At 40.4% G+C, this 17,550-nt stretch overlaps 1 protein-coding gene and 1 long non-coding RNA gene across 2 annotated transcripts in view; one reads left to right on the top strand and one right to left on the bottom strand.

Moving 5' to 3' along the window:
• The window catches only part of SCUBE1 (signal peptide, CUB domain and EGF like domain containing 1), a 185,764-nt gene that overhangs the window by 1,894 nt on the left and 166,320 nt on the right, over nt 1-17,550 (bottom strand). Inside the window, exons 12-20 of the mRNA XM_062490920.1 lie at nt 16,210-16,329; nt 15,054-15,146; nt 12,912-13,028; nt 11,033-11,191; nt 9,838-10,041; nt 8,280-8,441; nt 4,896-5,063; nt 3,902-4,063; nt 1,435-1,632 (exon numbers count right to left, since the gene is read on the bottom strand). Of these exons, the coding sequence (XP_062346904.1) occupies nt 1,435-1,632; nt 3,902-4,063; nt 4,896-5,063; nt 8,280-8,441; nt 9,838-10,041; nt 11,033-11,191; nt 12,912-13,028; nt 15,054-15,146; nt 16,210-16,329 (1,383 nt within the window). The remainder of the gene's footprint in view (nt 1-1,434; nt 1,633-3,901; nt 4,064-4,895; nt 5,064-8,279; nt 8,442-9,837; nt 10,042-11,032; nt 11,192-12,911; nt 13,029-15,053; nt 15,147-16,209; nt 16,330-17,550) is intronic.
• Nucleotides 95-7,188, top strand: LOC134042964 (uncharacterized). Its single transcript, XR_009933118.1, has 3 exons — nt 95-158; nt 5,340-5,465; nt 6,140-7,188. It is a non-coding gene; the product is annotated as an uncharacterized LOC134042964 (long non-coding RNA).

Genomic DNA, 17,550 nt, shown 5'->3' with positions numbered 1-17,550 from the left:
CTAGAAATAAAGTTAAACAATGTTCTTTATAAAATATTTTTTGCACCCTGCCTCATATAGGGGTCAGAGATGTCAAACTGACAAGATACTTCTCAGCTGACATCTTCCTGAGAGCAGAAGCTTTATGTGATAGAATGGATGTTTGCCTATAAAAAGAAGTAAGTTTTTCCTACAAAGGTAATGGGAGTCCCTCAGCAAGAAGCTTAAGCAGATGTGGAGGTATAATCTTTGGTGTTTATAAAACTAGTATCAATATTATTAGTTTTACTATTCTAGCATTGTATCCCAGAGTACCCATATGCTTGTCCCAGGCAGGTAAGAACAAGTGAGCTGTATGCCAGGCAGACATGGTAGCCAGCCTCTCTACGTGGCCATTTTGGGGAGTTCATCTGATAGCAATAAATCACTTATAAATAAAACCACAATAAAACCAGAATGTAATGTCTGGTATGGTAATTCTGAATAAAAGACTGTCACGGCCTGCAGAGTCAGTGACCCACCAAACAGTTAACCTGGATGTGAGGAGGTGGCTGGTGACAGCCAGCACAGCTTCACTAAGGGCAAATCATGCCTGAAGAGTAACTTTACCCTGATGTGACTGGCTTTGGTCACTGTTGGAACCACAGTTTGGGGTTAGAAGGACAACTGATGTAAACTGTTATAGTAAGTGTTTTGCTTTTAAAAAAGCTCATCGCACAGGTATAATTTCCTTCCATCTCTAGTGACTGGGTGTCTTCCTTCTGATATACAGAGATGCTGCTACAGGCCCTCAGGGACAGAAGTTGTGAACATTGTTTTAGCAAATAAAAGACACCATTTTTGTGAGTAAATACACTGTTTTGAGCAAAAACTCCATATGAACAATTGTCTTCAGGTTTGATTTAGCAGCAAATCACCAGAAGGATACCCACCTTCTCCATGCAAAAGAGGAGTGCATTTCATTGGGATCTTAACTTCAGAAGTTGTTGAATTAACTTCATAACCGAAGATACAATGCACCCCCTCCATTCCACAGAAAAGTGGGATAACTTTGGATTTCTTGATGTTGTCAGTTGTACCAACAGACTGCCCAGATTTAGCAATAACTGCAGCATATATATATTTACGAAGGATAAGTGTGAGCGCAATTTGTACAGATTACAAAGATAGTTCTCCAAATATAATTTATCACTGTTGACTTGCAGAATGGCAGTGATTTATACCATGTGGTAACTGGGCCAGACAGGAGCCCATTAACAGCTTTGTGATTCAGACAATAAATTGAATAATTAATATCACTCTGCTAACTGTTATTAGTAGTGTTCGAACTTGCTGTGCCACTTTGTTCAAGAAACCTTTTAGAAACACTGGCTACACTGAAAACAGTAATCCCTTCAATATGAACTATTCACTCCATCAGTTTGCAGGAAATATAACCCATGTCTGGCAACTTACCACTTTTTCTCATTACTAAAACATCACCACATTCATCTTCAATTGGGAGAAATATCTCAGGTACTACGATGAGTATTCTTCTCTTTGGAGGTGGATTTATATTCCAAATGCATTCCACATTAGCTGGGTAGTCTCCAGGATAGTTGGGTGATTCAATGTAGCCAGTGTAGTCCCCCAGTTCTCCTCCACAGTGCTGGTCTGGGGAGAAAGATAAATCAGCATATGTGTTACTTGATAAATTAATTGGAGGTGTTTTTCTAGGTCTGTCATGAGCAAGTCTAAACTCCTCCTTGTGACTTTAGAAATGCACACATTCTCCAGCTTTAAAGGAATATTTGATCCACAAGGTTGCTCCAGCTGATTGCAAAACCTTAATTTTCAATGCTTCATCCAGGCTGCTTAAACTTTGCTTGAGAAACACAGGTATATAAATATGAATCAATTGTGGTTACCATGGATACTGTGCTGACATGCAGAAGACATTCTGTTTTAACTTGGTTTTTAACAGGGTTTAGCTGAATGAAAGTGCTGGTCCCAATAGTCAGCCTTACTCGATTACAGATCTACCTTGCATCAACTTAGATTAAACCAGTTAATGAAGGACCTCCATTGATGTATCAGTTTTTCTTTCTGAGTTTTCAAAAATCCTATTGAATTTGGCACAAGTTACTTAAGCTTGATCTCCCAAGGCCTACTCATCCACATAAAATTAGATATATTTTGTTTAATCCAACCCCCAAATATTATGCAAGGTCAGAAACTGGCTTGAAAACTGAGAGGATCTAGGAAAGCAGAGTAACAAGGATGGGTTTATTTTACAGGAAAGTCATCAAACTTCTTCAAATTCCATACAAATATATACTTTACTTAAATGATGAGAAAATGATTTCTAAATGAAATTAGAAATTATGAAGGGCTTATAAGACACATGGCACATAATCAGACAAAAAAACTTACAGGACATCTGTACATGAATAGTTAGATGACATTGCTTAATTATTATAGAAATACTCTCTTAAATTAGCATGGTAGAGGTGAAAAAAACCAGTTTGCCTAAAATAATCAGTCATTCCCAAAAGATTGAATAAAACTGCACTGAAATCCTTGGGGATATTTAAAATGGTAATTAGGATATGAGACTGAGTACTGCAAAAAACCTCCAAGAAGATCTCTATCTCTAAGCTATCATAAGTGATTACCTGGCAATTGCAGCATGCATGACCGTATCTTCTAATATTTTACAATTATTCTAAAATGGCAATTATTCTGATAGAAGATATTTTGCTCTACAGAGACACAGAGAAATAGGCATCACTGTTACACAACTTACGAGATCTGGGAAACTAAAGGCTCTGTAGTTTTAACTTGTAGCTGGCACTCTGGGAAATCATATTAAAGCTAAAATACTCATATGCCTCAAGTGCTACTTTCCCAACTTTTCTTCCTCATTGTTTTCCCAGCTTCACAGTATCACAGAATAACCAGGTTGGGAGAGACCTCCAAGATCATCGAGTCCAACCCATGCCCTTACACCTCAACTAAACCATGGCACCGAGTGCCACAGACAATCTTTTTTTAATCACATCCAGGGATGGTGACTCCACCACCTCCCTGGACAGATCATTCCAGTACCTGATCGTTCTTGCAGTAAAAAACTTTTTCCTAATATCCAACCTGTACTAACCCTGGTGCAGCTCAAGGCTGTGTCCTCTGGTTCTGTCGGGTGCTGCCTGGAGAAAGAGACCAACACCCCCTGACTACAAACACCTCTCAGGGAGCTGTAGGGAGTGATAAGGTCCCCTCTGAGTCTCCTTTTCTCCAGGATGAACAGCCCCAGCTGCCTCAGCCATTTCTCACAGGGTTTGTGTTCCAAGCCCTTCACGGCCTCGTTGCCTCCTCTGGACACGCTCCAGGTCCTCAAGGTCCTTCCTAAACTGAGGGCCCAGAACTGGACACAGCACTCGAGGTGTGACCTCACCAGTGCTGAGCACAGGGAAGAATGACCTCCCTGCTCCTGCTGGCCACACCATTCCTGATGCAGGCCAGGGGCCATTGGCCTCTTGGCCACCAGGGCACAGTCTGGCACTGTCCAGCCACACTGTCCCCAGCCTGTAATGTTGCAGGGGATTATTGTGGCCAAAATGCAGCACTTGGAATTATTAAACCTCATCCTATTGTACTCTGGCCATCCATCCAACTTTTCCAGGTCTCTCTGCACAGGCCTTGTCCCTTCCAACAGACCAACACAAGCTCCCAGCTTAGTGTCATCTGCAAATTTACTAATGAAAGACTCAATGCCCTCATCCATGTCATCAATAAAAATACTGAACTTTTACTATTCCCTCTGGCAGTAGATATTTGCTAACTAGGAAATACAAAACTGAAGTCCAGCCTGGCAGACGGAACCTCCGAGCTGCAGTTCAGATCTGAAGACACGCTTTGTGTCACTGATATAAATGTGACTTACTTTTGCAATGTGTGACATTGGTGGAGCCATCAAAATCTGTACTGGTGTTGCCAGGGCAGGTGATGCAGTAGTTCTGACCAAATTCAGGCTGGTATGTTCCCACAGGGCACCGAATACATCTGTGGGTTGTGGAGTTGTAGTAATGTCCAGGAGAACAGTGAACTGCAAGGGATGAGGTGTGTTATTTTCAAAAAGTAGCAACCTCCAGTGCAGAGAGCTTTCCTCTGCCCTGGACTTACCTTGTCTGCAACATACTTATTAAAGGCAGAAAAGACACCAGCTCCCTGTATTCCCCATATAAAGGATCTTACAACTAAAACCCCGTGACTAGAGCTAAACCCTTATGAACAAGAAATGTGTGATACATATCTCTCACTGTATTTAATATATTTGTAATAAATGGAAGCTGATGTAAATCCACCTCAACAAGAAAAATTACTTTCACAGTAGCAGGAGAGAGGTTTCCATTGGTGTCTGTTTGTCTGGGCCAGCATGTCATTCCAGTAAGTAAACCAAAATGCATTTGGGCAGATTCCTTCTTCAGCACTGGCACTTGAAGTTGACATTATGGAATACAGATTACGTTACATACTTACAGTTTCTGCCTAGCCCATGAGTAATCAATCCTTAACTTTGTATAATTTTGTAGTGTTTAGTTTGTTTAGTACAGTAAATAAAAATATACAGGACATGAAAACTAAAACATTATTGAATCCAAGTTTGTGTTATTTATTGCCACACAGTGAGGCTGATTCCCTTACTGGTAGCAGAGCTGACCCCAAACTCTCCCGTGGTAAATTCCAAAGAAAGCCACAAATCCTGTTCATTCTGCACAACCTAAGGAGACCATTCCCATTTACAGATTTCTTAACCATTGCATGCCCATGCAGTGACAATGTTTGTTTTGGAGCCTTCAAGAGCCCCTTGGTACTGATGATAATAAACCAAAGGCCAAGAAGTAGGAAGATGAATTGTGGAAGAATTTTGAATTCACCTTTGGTTTCACAGTCTTGAAAGGAAACAGCACCTTCGTACTTGGTCACAAGCCCACCGCCACAGGGGAAGCAGAGGGTCCTTCCTGGTTCAGGCTGATAGGTACCAAGAGGACAGACTGTACATGGTTTAAAACCATCTGAAGAGTAGTGTCCTGGAGAACACTGCCCTAGAAATTGAAAGTCATCATCTGTATTAGTGTGTTGACTTTTCTGGACGAAGTATAAAACCCACTAGTAGTTACCAAGCCTTTCTTTCACTTAAAACATGTGACATCAAATCAAATTTGTGCAGATCAAATTCTAATCTTACCTGCAAATTTTTTATTCTTCCTGTATCTTCTTCCTAAAACCAACACCAGTAAATAGAACCAGTTTCATTTCAAAGCACTTTATATGAAGAAATGGAACATGCCTATGAAACAATTTTTGTATTTCCATTTTAGAGCTGTGGACAGTGGATCATGGAGTTTACCAGATGGGATGGTGCCAGTCCAGCACCTTGGACTCATCTATGAGAATACCTAACACCAGCAGCTTTTCATGTAAAAGTGGAAACTAGTGCTTGTCAGGTACTCCTCTGCCAGGAAATGGTGATTTGTGTAAAGCAAATTGCTTTGTGAATGAATCTACTGACAAGTTTCCGAACTTGCTCTCCAGGCAGCTTCTCATAGGCATTTGCTTGGCTTGGTTCTTGCTAGTTTGAGCACTTTACTGTGTGAACCTGAGAACCAGGATGTCAGGTTTTTCAAGATTACAGCATGAATGTGTATCTTCACACTACTCCAGACTGCGACACCAGTGCTGTGAGGTGCTACATATTCCCTGAGGTTGCCTAATCCCAGTACTTTGTAATTTAGTTTCCCTGAGAACTGAGCAGCAGACAGAAACAACAGGCTTGAAAACAAGAAAGTTTTGAGAGCTCTAAGTATTGTTGCAGTCTCATTAGAACCCTGATACTTGCTGGAAAATATTTGGGGCATTCAGTATCTTGGGTGTTTGGCATGAGTGAGAAACTTTGGTACTTAGGATGAACTAGAGCTCCTGAATGAAAGCAAAGTTCAAACTCTGTCCCCACAAAAGCCAAACTCCTATGGACACCTGTGGGGTCAGAATCTCCAGGATTTACTTGTGCTCCCATCCCAGCTGGCTGGAATATGACCATACAAACTGGCTGTTGTGACACAGACATCAGAGAAATGTTACGATGTTACTCATTTGAGGACAATTTTGCTCTTGTTTTTAGGAGAAAAACTGATCTACCCGGCCTGGTCCAATTAATTACTGGAACCCACACCAGAATATGCTTCCTGGTAGGATTTGTGACCTTTGTGGAGAACCCGTGCTGGAGCAAGGCTGTGTCTGAAGGACTGATCCTGTGGAAAAAATGACTTGTATTGAAGAACTCTTGCCCATGAGATAGAGCCACATTGGAGAAGTTAAAGAGGTGTCCTGTGGGAGGGACCCCATGCTGGAGCAGCAGCAGGAACAACATCAGTGTGATGAACTGACCACAACCCCCATTCCCATCTCCCTGTGCTGCTGGGTGGGAGGAGGTAGAGCTAGGAAGGAGGGAGAGGTATAGAAGAGGTGGTTTTAGGTGATATTTTATTTCTCCTAATCCTGCTCTGATTTTGATTAGTAATGAATTTACTGCATTTTCCCAATTTGAGTCTGTTTGAGATTTGGTGAGTGGTCTCTCCCTGCCCTTAAGTAATGAACCTTTGTTCTCCTGTCTCTCCCCTCTCCTCTGAGGAAGGCAGTGAGAGATCAACTTTGGTGGGTACCTGGCATCCAGGAAGGGGCAATCCACTGCAGCATGGAATTCACTTACAGCTACAAGTGATTTCTGCACAACAGGCACTTAAAAACTCTGACATACTTGTGGAATGTACATTCCTCACATTTAGAAGTGAGGGTTTCAGCAAAAGTTTATTGGTAACTGCACAGGCATTTCTGCTCTGGAAAATATGACGGAAAACCAATATTGATTATTGGCAGTGAGTACAGACAAGTACAGCCTTTCTAACGAAGTCTTGTTATCAAAAATACACTGTGCTGACACAAATATTGATAAAATCTTTGACAGGGAAATTTATGAAGTCCAAAGCATATTCTCTCTTGCCGCTTCCAGAGGAAAAAGGGAGAGCTGAGCAGAAAAAAGACTGGTTTGATCTGACAATAAGCATTGTGAAATAAATCAACCCTGCAAAAATCATCAGAAGGGGCTGTTTTTCCTGTTGTACAGTACAATAATTCAAATGTAAGCCTTGAAACAAAAGTATTTTTCTTCTAGTTTTTATTCTGCTTGTCAGTATACTATAGTCAATCTTTATAAACTCAGACTGTATTTTGATAAGCTTTTCTTGTCTTATGAATAAATACAAATCAACATAGCAAAGATGAACAGATGTTCCAAATTTTTTTATCTGATACTTCCTTCATATAGCAAATCAGCAAAATCTATCATACGTTTGGACTGGAGACACTGCAAGTTATTTTTTATTCAGTAGATGGGAAAAAGTAGAAGTTTCTCAAGTGACATTTGCCATGTGTTCTCTTTAGATATCCTTGAAGAATGCATTAATGTAAATTACATAGGTGAGTTTTCAAGTTAGAATTTGTGTAGCAGATAGGACAGATTTATTTCAAAGTCAGATAATGTATCTGCTATAAACTAGATTTTGATAGCCTATAATGAAATTAGGTAAAGAAAATAATTAACAGATACAAAATCTCATATTTGCAAACCAAAACCACTACACAGTTGTATCTTAAAAACTTAGATTGATCAAGTTATGGTAGAAGCACCAGGTATCATCATCATTATAATTTAGTTTATAAATAATGAAGTTGAATCAGAGATGCTACATCACTTGCCTAAAGCTACTGTGCATTCAAGCAGTGCTGAAAATTGCAAACATTAGTTCTGAGTCTGGGTTACAGATCCCTGCAGCACAACTATCTCAAATTTATAGTTGCTGCTAATTAGAGCAGGTAAGCTGCATCTCATGCAAAACACTAAATGAGCAGGTTCATTATTAGACTCATCAATACCAGTCCAAAATAATCCATCCCTTTGGCTCACAATATAATGAGTCCTTACAAGTCAAGGTACTTCCATACCTGAGCTGAAGCACAAAGTTCTTTGCTTGGCTTGCTCATTTCCATCCCATAACTCACATTGCTGTAGCAGATCCCATCATCCTGTCAGCAATGTGAGTGGATGGCCCGAGCTGAACCATCCATTGCTTGTAAGTGCACAGACATTTCTTCTGTTGCCTTTACAAGACAGAACTGTGGCAAGCTCTCTCCTCTTTCAGCCTCCTTGCCTCAGAGGGTGTGTGTGGCAACACCTAAAGCTTTTATGATCAAGTTGGACTTGCCTCCACATTCTGACACGTTCCGGGCGCCTGCTACTCCCTGGCCATCGTTGCTGGGGCAAGGCTCACAGGTGAGCTGGCCTTCAGTGTCCTGGAATGTTCCTGGCGAGCATGGAATGCACTGGTTCTGTTCTCCACTATAAAAGGTGCCTGTGCTGCAGGTAACTGAGGAAACAAAAGAGATCCTATGTAAGGATGTGCACTTTGATTGCCTTGTTTGCCCTCATATCAAACATTTAGAGAAGGTGGATGTCTTTGGCCACAGGATTATGATGGCATTTGTTTTACATATATTAGTCCTGGATCCTTGCCTGGTATAAACAGACCCATCTCCACTGTGGTTTAGGTCAGTTTATATCAGGGTGAGGACCTGCTTCTATTGTTTAAACTATTAAATGGCTTTGTAATGAACTCAGGTGTTTATCACATATGTTGTTAATAAAGCTAGATGTAATCTTAAAACAGTATCTTGCAATTTATTAAAGCAGTGCTGCATAAAATGTGGGAAGTGTGAGCTTTTAGTTATACTAGTTGCAGTTACTTGTTGGTTTTATGGCAGATGACTACAAAAAGTCTGTCCCCTGAGATCAGTTCTAGAGATTTCTTCATGGGCAGTGTGTCCCCTGTAATAATTTCTGTCTCTTGCCACTCAAATATCTGAACTGTACAGCATCTTAAATACAGATATGAATACACATGTTTTTCTTGCTTCAACAAGGCAAGTAAATGCATTACACATTTTTGTCTGCTGGATAGGGGTGATTAAAATGTCTGAGTTTCTAGATACTGATAGCATCCACCTTTCAAATACAGTTTCTAAATCACTGTTCCCATATGATGACAGCTACCTCTGAACCCACTCACTGGAAGCACCTATCAGATGTGACTTCTTTTGGCTTGTAAATCACTTGGTATCTCAAAAGCTGGAAAAATAGGTATGCTGATTTTGAAAAGAAGTCTGTAAGTGATTAGAAAGCTTACAGTGCTCAGAACTGCCATTAATAAATTTGCACTAGCACGCTGTCCCCAGCAAAGCACTAGATAACATGGGAAAATGCTTAAAGAAATTAGGCATTTTACATAAAATAGATTTATATGATTTTTCTTTTTAACTGGACCTCTTGAGCATTAAATGTAACATATCCATGGATCACGGATTATTTGGTGGTGAGGAGAGTGATACTGGTGATATAAAAGTAAATATATAGTAACTAAGTAAACATCATATTATTGTTTCACTGAATTGTAAATATGTTTTGATAAGATGGGAGCAACTGGGAACTAATTGCCAACATTGTCTTGTGGCAGGTTTTGACACCAACCACCTGACAGCATAGGAATGTATCTGTATTTACACTTTTGTTTTCCTGCAACCATCTAATGAATTCCCTTCAGACTCTTATGAACTATCCATAGTCCGTGCATTTATGCTGAATAATACTGATCATTAAATACTAAATCATTATCTCAGAGATTTCTTTCCTGGTCCACCATGGAAAAGGTAATTATAGACTGCTTGTTTTGGGGGATATGACTAAATATTCAAGCTGTTTGGACTTACCACATTTTCCATCCTGCAGTACTTGCCCTGTACTGCATGCTTCATGCCCTTCAGTAGCTTTAGCTGGCTTCTGAGCCACTTCATATTCTGTCCCAGAAAACTGAATGTAAAATTGCTGTTTATTAATAGATTTCCTCAATGTTTTGATTGCAGTTTGCAGCTTCTGCTCCATCCTTTTCCGAACACAGTCAATGTTACAGGTGTCTAGATGGGAAATGATAACAAAACTAGAAGCAATTGAGATTCATGTTTAAAAGAGGTGCTTAACAAAAAGCTTAGCCTGCATTGCACTATGACACCTCTGTTTGTTTCACTGTATTGTCCATATAAATTGAAGCAGCAGCTCACTATATTCAAGATCAGGCCTATCAAAGGGACAGGACAGTTTCCTGATGTCCATGGAACAGTTCTGTGGCCTGCAAGTGCATGCTGTGTGCTACAGAAAGCATAAATCCCAATGTGTTCTCCTTTCAGATGTGTGTTCAGTCTGCCACCATTAATGCTCCTGAATTTTCTCTGCTCGCACTTTTCTCAGTTGATTAGGAGCTCCTGCTGCTTCCCTGACCAAAACACCCTTGTGTCAGTGACAAAAAGAAAGGTGCTTTCAGACACAACTACTGTTTGAATCACTCGGCTTATGAGGTGCCCCTCAAATCTGCCTTTGAGAAATGACATCTTTATAGGATTAAGTCCACATTTTCTTTGGGTGGAATTATAACATAATAGTCCATCTCATTTATAACTTGAAGCAATTAGTTTTATTACAAAGTTTGGTAAGGAAACATGATTTTTTCAACTGTGTGATAAAACTGTCTGATTTGCAGACTAAACATTCAGCAATTTACATTTTTGGAGGATATTTTTGTTATTGTTTGTGCAGAACTTCTATCTATGTTCCCTGTACATTGATTAGCACTTCTGCTGTTTGAAGAAATCAGACTGGATTAAAGCACATTACTTAATTCAAGGGCTTGAAGGAATTTTGATGCAGGTTCAATTTTTGTTCCTTTGGCTCAATTGCATCTCTGGCTCTTTTGAATTAAATCTCTGAAACTTTGAGTTTGGAAAGGCTGTTGAATGAGGCTTATGCTAAAAGGTGCTCATGGCAGCTTGATGAAATAGCATCAAAGAGATTTTAACAACACACTGAGTAACTAAATTCTGGTTTCTCTCCACAGAGCAATCTTTCACAAACCTGAGACTTCTTCAGACTTCATCTCCACTTCAAACTCTGCAGTGATATGTGACACTTCTTTTGATGGCGACTTGCGGCCTCGGCGTTTTTTCTTGGAGGAATCGCACTTGAGATTCACAAAGGTCACCTGGCAGTTGTCTGTACAGGGGAACTGACCTCCTTTGCATGAGAGAAGCAACACAGGAAGGAAGTCAAATAGCAAAGTAGCAAGTGACAGGCTAACAAGTTACATCTCAGAATGCAGTGAGGGCTTCGTAACACCTCCTGTGTGTTTGAGACACCTCCTTCTCCGGGCAGTGCTGGGTTTACTCGTTTTGCTAGTGAATGCAGAAGGGAAAAGCACAGCTTGGCCATGCTCAGCTGCACAGTGGTGCCTCCAATGCCTAAAACTGCCTGCCCCTTTTCTGCATAAGGATTATAAAGCTCTTTACAGAAATTATTTAAAATCAGCAAATACTATAAACCATATTTGATGGCTAAACAAAGCAAAAAAGTCAATTTCATAAATCTATGAGAATGTCAGGCCTCTAAAAACTGAGTCAATTTCATAAATCTATGAGAATGTCAGGCCTCTAAAAACTATCAGTGGGCGTTCCATCTCTTTCAGAAGTGATGATCATCAAATAGCAAAGGCTTTAAAAGGCTTTGATTGTGAGGTTATGAAAATGCATTGGAAGGTTTTTATCTGAGCAGGAATCATAGTTTGCCACAGGTGATGGACCTTCCAGGTCAGGGAAAGAGAGAAATTTGTAACACTCAAACCACGAGAAGGATTTCATTCTGAGGGTGTGGATGTATGATGTAATCCTACTTGTTAGGCTCAGACGTTCAGATGACATAACAAACACAAAGCAAAGCAAGCAAGGGATAAGGAAATGCATCCAAGAAATACATTCCCACAGTGATTGTATGGACCAAAAGATTCAGCTTCTATGACTTTAAAAGTGAGTCTGATAATTACACCTTATTCACAGGGTAAGCACCTTGATGACTAAGACTTAAGTCAATACTTGTAAAATTAGAGATAAAAATGTGTAGATTGCAGGGTAAAAATGAAATGTAAGTCTAAATTTTAAAAATAATATCTTTAAACCATTCACCTTTAAAAGAACAGCTATTTTTACTCTTCTCTTTTCAGGGCTCATAGAAGATTTGTCACTCACTAGTTAAAGTGGTGGTAAGACAAATTCACAATAGAGAATGCATCACCAGTAGATGTTTGGTGCAAGATGCTAAGTTGCTTTAAGCAGGAATATAGCTTCTTAAATACCACATTTTTTTGTTAATTACACCTAAACCTTATAAATATTTTTTTCTAGCTAACTAATACTTTTTACTTACTCTTTCATAACAAAAGATCTAAGACTGTGCAACATCAGATTTTCATAATAACCTTCATTCTTAGGGTTGTCTTTGGTGATACATAGGTTACTAATCCAACATAAGCCAAACAAATAGTAACTTTTTCTTTCCTTTTAAAAACCTCATTTAGGAAAACCAAACCAAACCAAACCAAACCAAACCAAACCGACACTGTTTCACATAACTTTGCATTAGTCGTAGCTTTTTATCTCAGGGTATTTCTGCCATTATCAAGGCCAGAAAAAGGGTCAGCTTGATTCCCAACTCATGTACTTCTGAAAAAAAGATTTTTCAAAGCAACTGGCGAGATTTTCAGCACCCAAGATCTAAAACTAAGGCACTGTTCAGCCAGAGTGGGAACCTTGGCCCAAACTTAAATTCAGACCAATTATGAAAACTGTTGATTTTTTTCCAGTCTGCAGCATGAAAACAAAGCATGAAAATGAACAAGCAAGCAAACAAACAAACAAACAAACAAAATTAAAGTGCTGCTTACATGCTGGAAGAAATCACCTACCTGAAATAGCCTGCTTCCCAGAATCTTTTGTTTTTTCTTTGCTGCGAGGCCGTAAATGGCATTTTGCATCTTTGATTTTAAAACGAGCTTTCTGCTTGATCGGAGGGGCTAGGGAATCTGTTGATGTAAAGTAAAAAAGCTACCACTGGGATGGAAATGAAACGAGATCTGAAACTTAATTTTAAAAACAGACTCAAAAACTTCCTTGTGACTTAGGAAAGAGGCAGCCCAAGAATGACAGCTTGTAGAAGGGAGTCCATTTCCACAAGTCCATTTTTTTAAGGTGAGTACCTACCCTTGGACCCACACAGAACAATGAATGTGCTAGTGCCATGCTTGCTCTTCACATCTTCTCAGATTTTGGGTGAATTTGTCTTTTACTATGAGAAAGATTAATTACTACCTTTTTTTTTTCTTCCTTTTTTGTTTTCTTTCCCCCTGGACTCTGTCTGTTAATTCCCATGTTACTTGCAGTTCTGCTTCTGCTAGTAACAGTAAGATTAATTTAGTGGAGCTATGCTATTGGCAAGAGTAAAACATCCAAAGGAGCCGCCTTTACTGCAGTCTGTGGCTTGCCAGCTTTATCCCTCAGCTTTTAACCCAAGGCAGATCGCACAGTCTTATTTTAAAGGCTGTTACACAGTTTTGCAATGAGTAGAAAATGGAGCTGCTGGCTGATTTCCTCACAAACTCCTTGGAGGAAAAGACTGGCCTGGCTGTCACCTGCCAGCTGCTGTGGGCTGCCTGCTGGCCCTGTAGAACGTGGAGGGTGGTCCCAGGTGATGCCACAGCCTGGGTCCCTCTTTTCCTTGGTAGGGCTTTGCTGAACCAGGACTTTAAAGGTAGCCTGACCCTGTGCCACAAGCAGACACATCTGCTGCCGGTCTATGTCACTCCACAGCACTGTACCTCCTAGCATGTCCCAAATATAAAAGAAATACATGGCTGGAAAACTGGAAGATGGGAGAGAAGTACAGCAGATATGTGTAAGGTGGGCTGGATGCTACAACATCTTCCTGCTGCTGGATGTTGTTTCTAATTTTGTCAGGCTTCAAGTTTTTGGTGTTTTTTTATCCTATGCTATCAGCTTTCGTAAACATTTGAAATGCCTTTGCAAAAACAGCCCAGTCATATTCAAGAAAAAGATGGATGAAATTCAATATTTCCTTAGAGAAGTCTCATAACCTTTTTTTATGGGAGGATAATCTTTTATCCTTGCAGTAGTAGAGTCTGTGCTCCTGTGGAATGGCTTTGCAGGTAAGGGCTGCGACCCACCCTTGTGCTACTGCTGGGTCTCTCTGGCTCACTCCCAAGACTGGGAAAAAGTCCCATTTTGATTTGCTCACTATCGCCTTGCCAGACTAGGGAAAACAAGTAATTCTAAATATTTGTCCTTATTGAGCATATCTCAAACCTGCAGCACTCCCAAACTGACCTACCAACACAACACTGCAGCTCCACACACCCCACCCTCAAGGAGAGGCTGCAGAAGAGTGTGTGCATAAGGGACCATTGGCTACCTTTATGCCAAAAGATTTTTGCTTTTTATACATTTTCAATATATTTGTAGCTTTGTAGACTGTTAATATATGTTTATATAGCTCCTGGTATTTTTCCTACCCTTTCTCTTAGATTTTAGAATAATAAGCAAACCCTACTAATACATACTTGGAATTCTGTTTAGCCTTATTCTTAAGAAAAGAATTCCCAACAAGAACATCTTGTTTTCTACCAGAACTTAGGAGACACAACAAGAGAATAGGGCAAAGAAACCCCAAGGGGGCAGACCCACAGGTGGGTTACTGGGGTAACTGATTTCCTATTGGATGTCCCACCCAGATATACTAAATAATTAACCTTACAGAATTATAGAAATCCCGTACCACAAGTGCATGGAGCCATATTCGGCATACCTGAAAGCCTTCACTGAAAAACTGCTTTTTTACCTTTACCTTGGCTTTATTGCAAGAATCACTTCTTTATCTTACCACTTAAACTCTATCGCAAGTTTTTCCTTTTGTTATCAGGCAACAACTTAACCCTTGCCTTACCTAAGTAAGGAGCCTGGTGTCCTGCAAGCCCCCGAGGTCCATGCCCTCCCTCCAGGCCCAGGAAAGGGGGAGCAAGCAGGGCAGCACCCACCTGAGCAGCTGGGCAGGGTGGAGTTGCGCCTGGGCTGCGCCTTGCCGTGCTGCATGGGGACACCGCAGCTCAGCGTGTAGCTGTTCTCCGAGTCTGGGGGACAGAACACAGTCAGCACAAGGGCAGCAGCCTCACAAAGCACCTGCCTGAGGCTTCAGCTTCCCAGTGCTGTTAAACAACGAGACATTTTAAGTGCTGAACTTGGATTTTAAGCGGCTGAAATACTTTGCCAAAGGTGTTGACTACAAGGTTTGTTTCTTCCAGCACAGAAATGATACATTTCATAACTGATTTGGCACAAGGTTAGCTGCGCACAAGTAAAACATATTTTGTGTTTGTCCATGGCAAAGTCCTTCTGCTTTGAACATCCCTGTAATTTAGAAAATAAACCATGTACTTTCATAATAATTTGAGCTTCAGGCTCCAACAGAACTTATTGTCAGAAACAGAAATGGCGTACTTAGAACCATAAAAATGTTTACATATTACAGAGATAAATCTGTGTCCTGGTGCTTACAATTAGAGATCACAGTTCCAGTAATCTCTGCTAAACTGAAAATAAAATGTGAATAAAATGTTAGCTTGACTGCATATAATGCCGAGACTAAACATGAAAAGTAGACACCCAAAAATAATCCTGTGCCAGAACATCTATGAAAAAGCAGTAGCAATCCCTCCCTTTCCTGAAAAACTGCAAAGATGAAAACTACCAGTAGCAAATGGTAAAAAAAAAAAAGAAAAAAAAGGGAGGGGAATAAAATGCCCAATATTTTATAGATAATACTCAGCTGGACTGAGCGACACATCCACCTTAACCAGGATGGTGCAGAAAAGAAATTGTTATATATTGAATTGCTGTTACAAAAGGGAGGTCAAAAATGAACCATTGATTTCAGTGAATTCCTGTTACTTTTCAATACAAGCTTTTTGTTAGAATGTTCCCACCTTTGCAACTGACATCTCACATTAAACAATGAAAGACCAAACTTATCATGTGTAGTTGACAATCAGGTCTTCTTGATTTAATTTATAATGAGTTTTTTCTCATTTACTGCCATTCATAAGAAAAAATGAATGCAAGAATCATGAATACACTAACAGAGAAAAGTCAATAAGTCACATCCTAGATGTAAGAGGACAAATACTTTGCACAAACCTGGAACAAAAAGAGTATTGGATGGGCATGACAGAAAGCAGCTCTCTATGCCTCCTGTCTTACTGCACACTAGCTGAGCCTTGGGAGCTGGTTTGGCATTTGGGAGACATTTCACCATCTCTGAGGAGAAAAAAATAAAGAAATGTAAAACAGTCAGACACTGCCCAACCCAGAACCTCATATGCAAACTTGGATGCAATGGTGAGAAAAGGCAGGAAGTGGCAAAAAGCATAATGACAGATACAAGTATTTCTGAAATAAGAACATATTACGGGAGCGCATCTGGACCGGGATGTTGAGCTGGAACTTGAAAATGAAACTCCTTCGCATTTTTAGACCTAAACTCTAGATCAGTCTTTCTCACCTATCCCCCACTTTGGGATCTTTGTGCTCTATGAGCACAATTCTGTGTGCACATCTTGATCTCAGAAGCAACAGGTAACACTACTCACCTGAGATGTCCTTTCTTGGATTTGAAAGCACAGCTTTCTGATTTAACAGATCAACTACATACTGTGCACAGTGGTCTGTTTATTTAGATGACCACTAAAATTGTATTTTTAAATTCTCTAACTCCCACTGACTTTTCAACTTTAGCTCCATGCTCTAGCTTCTGGAGCTAGAAAACTTCCCAGTCAGGCAGAGGTGAGGCAGGAGATGCTAGGATGGAGACGGATAGTCCTGCTGGCCCTTTCAGACACTGCTGAAATGCCCCAAACGATGCTGAAGGGACCCTGTGACACACACAGAGATCACAGAGCCATTTCTATTTAGTGCCTACAGCATGAAGCACACTGCAGCTCATGTGAAGGAAAAATACAGCTTCTCCTCTTGGCTTCATGGCAGGATGAAGACAGAGCACCCTGCAGGCCTCACAAGTGACTCTTCATACTTTGGCAAGGGAGTGCTTGTGTGTCAGCTGAAAACACGTGAAGTTGTTGTTAATTGTTGTTAATTGTTGGGAGTAGTTCTCTGTGCTTCACGCTGAGAAGATGGTATGACAGTCATAACCATAAACTGGCATTTATTTTAATTTGCCATCCTTTTGGATTGAAGTATTACTTAAGTACAACTTTTCCCCCATAAATGGCAAGGTTCATTCTTGGCTTCAGCTGGCCCATGCCATCGCTTCCTACAGGGAAGAAGCCTCACTGCTTCCTTCCTTTCCCCAGAGGGTTCCCCTCTGCTCTGACTGCTGAACAAGTGCAGCTGGGCACCTCTTCAAGCAGCTTTTTAGCACTGCAACAGCTACTTAAATCTCAGCCAGGTGGTTGTAGGGCAATTCTTGCTCCAGCCCCACAGAAATGCTATTTCAGGTACATGATTTTTCTTCAAGTGTTT

The sequence above is a fragment of the Cinclus cinclus genome, chromosome 4 (genome assembly GCF_963662255.1).
Source record: "Cinclus cinclus chromosome 4, bCinCin1.1, whole genome shotgun sequence".
NCBI classification, from domain to species: Eukaryota; Metazoa; Chordata; class Aves; order Passeriformes; family Cinclidae; genus Cinclus; species Cinclus cinclus.
This window is presented reverse-complemented; position numbering and strand designations above follow the sequence as displayed.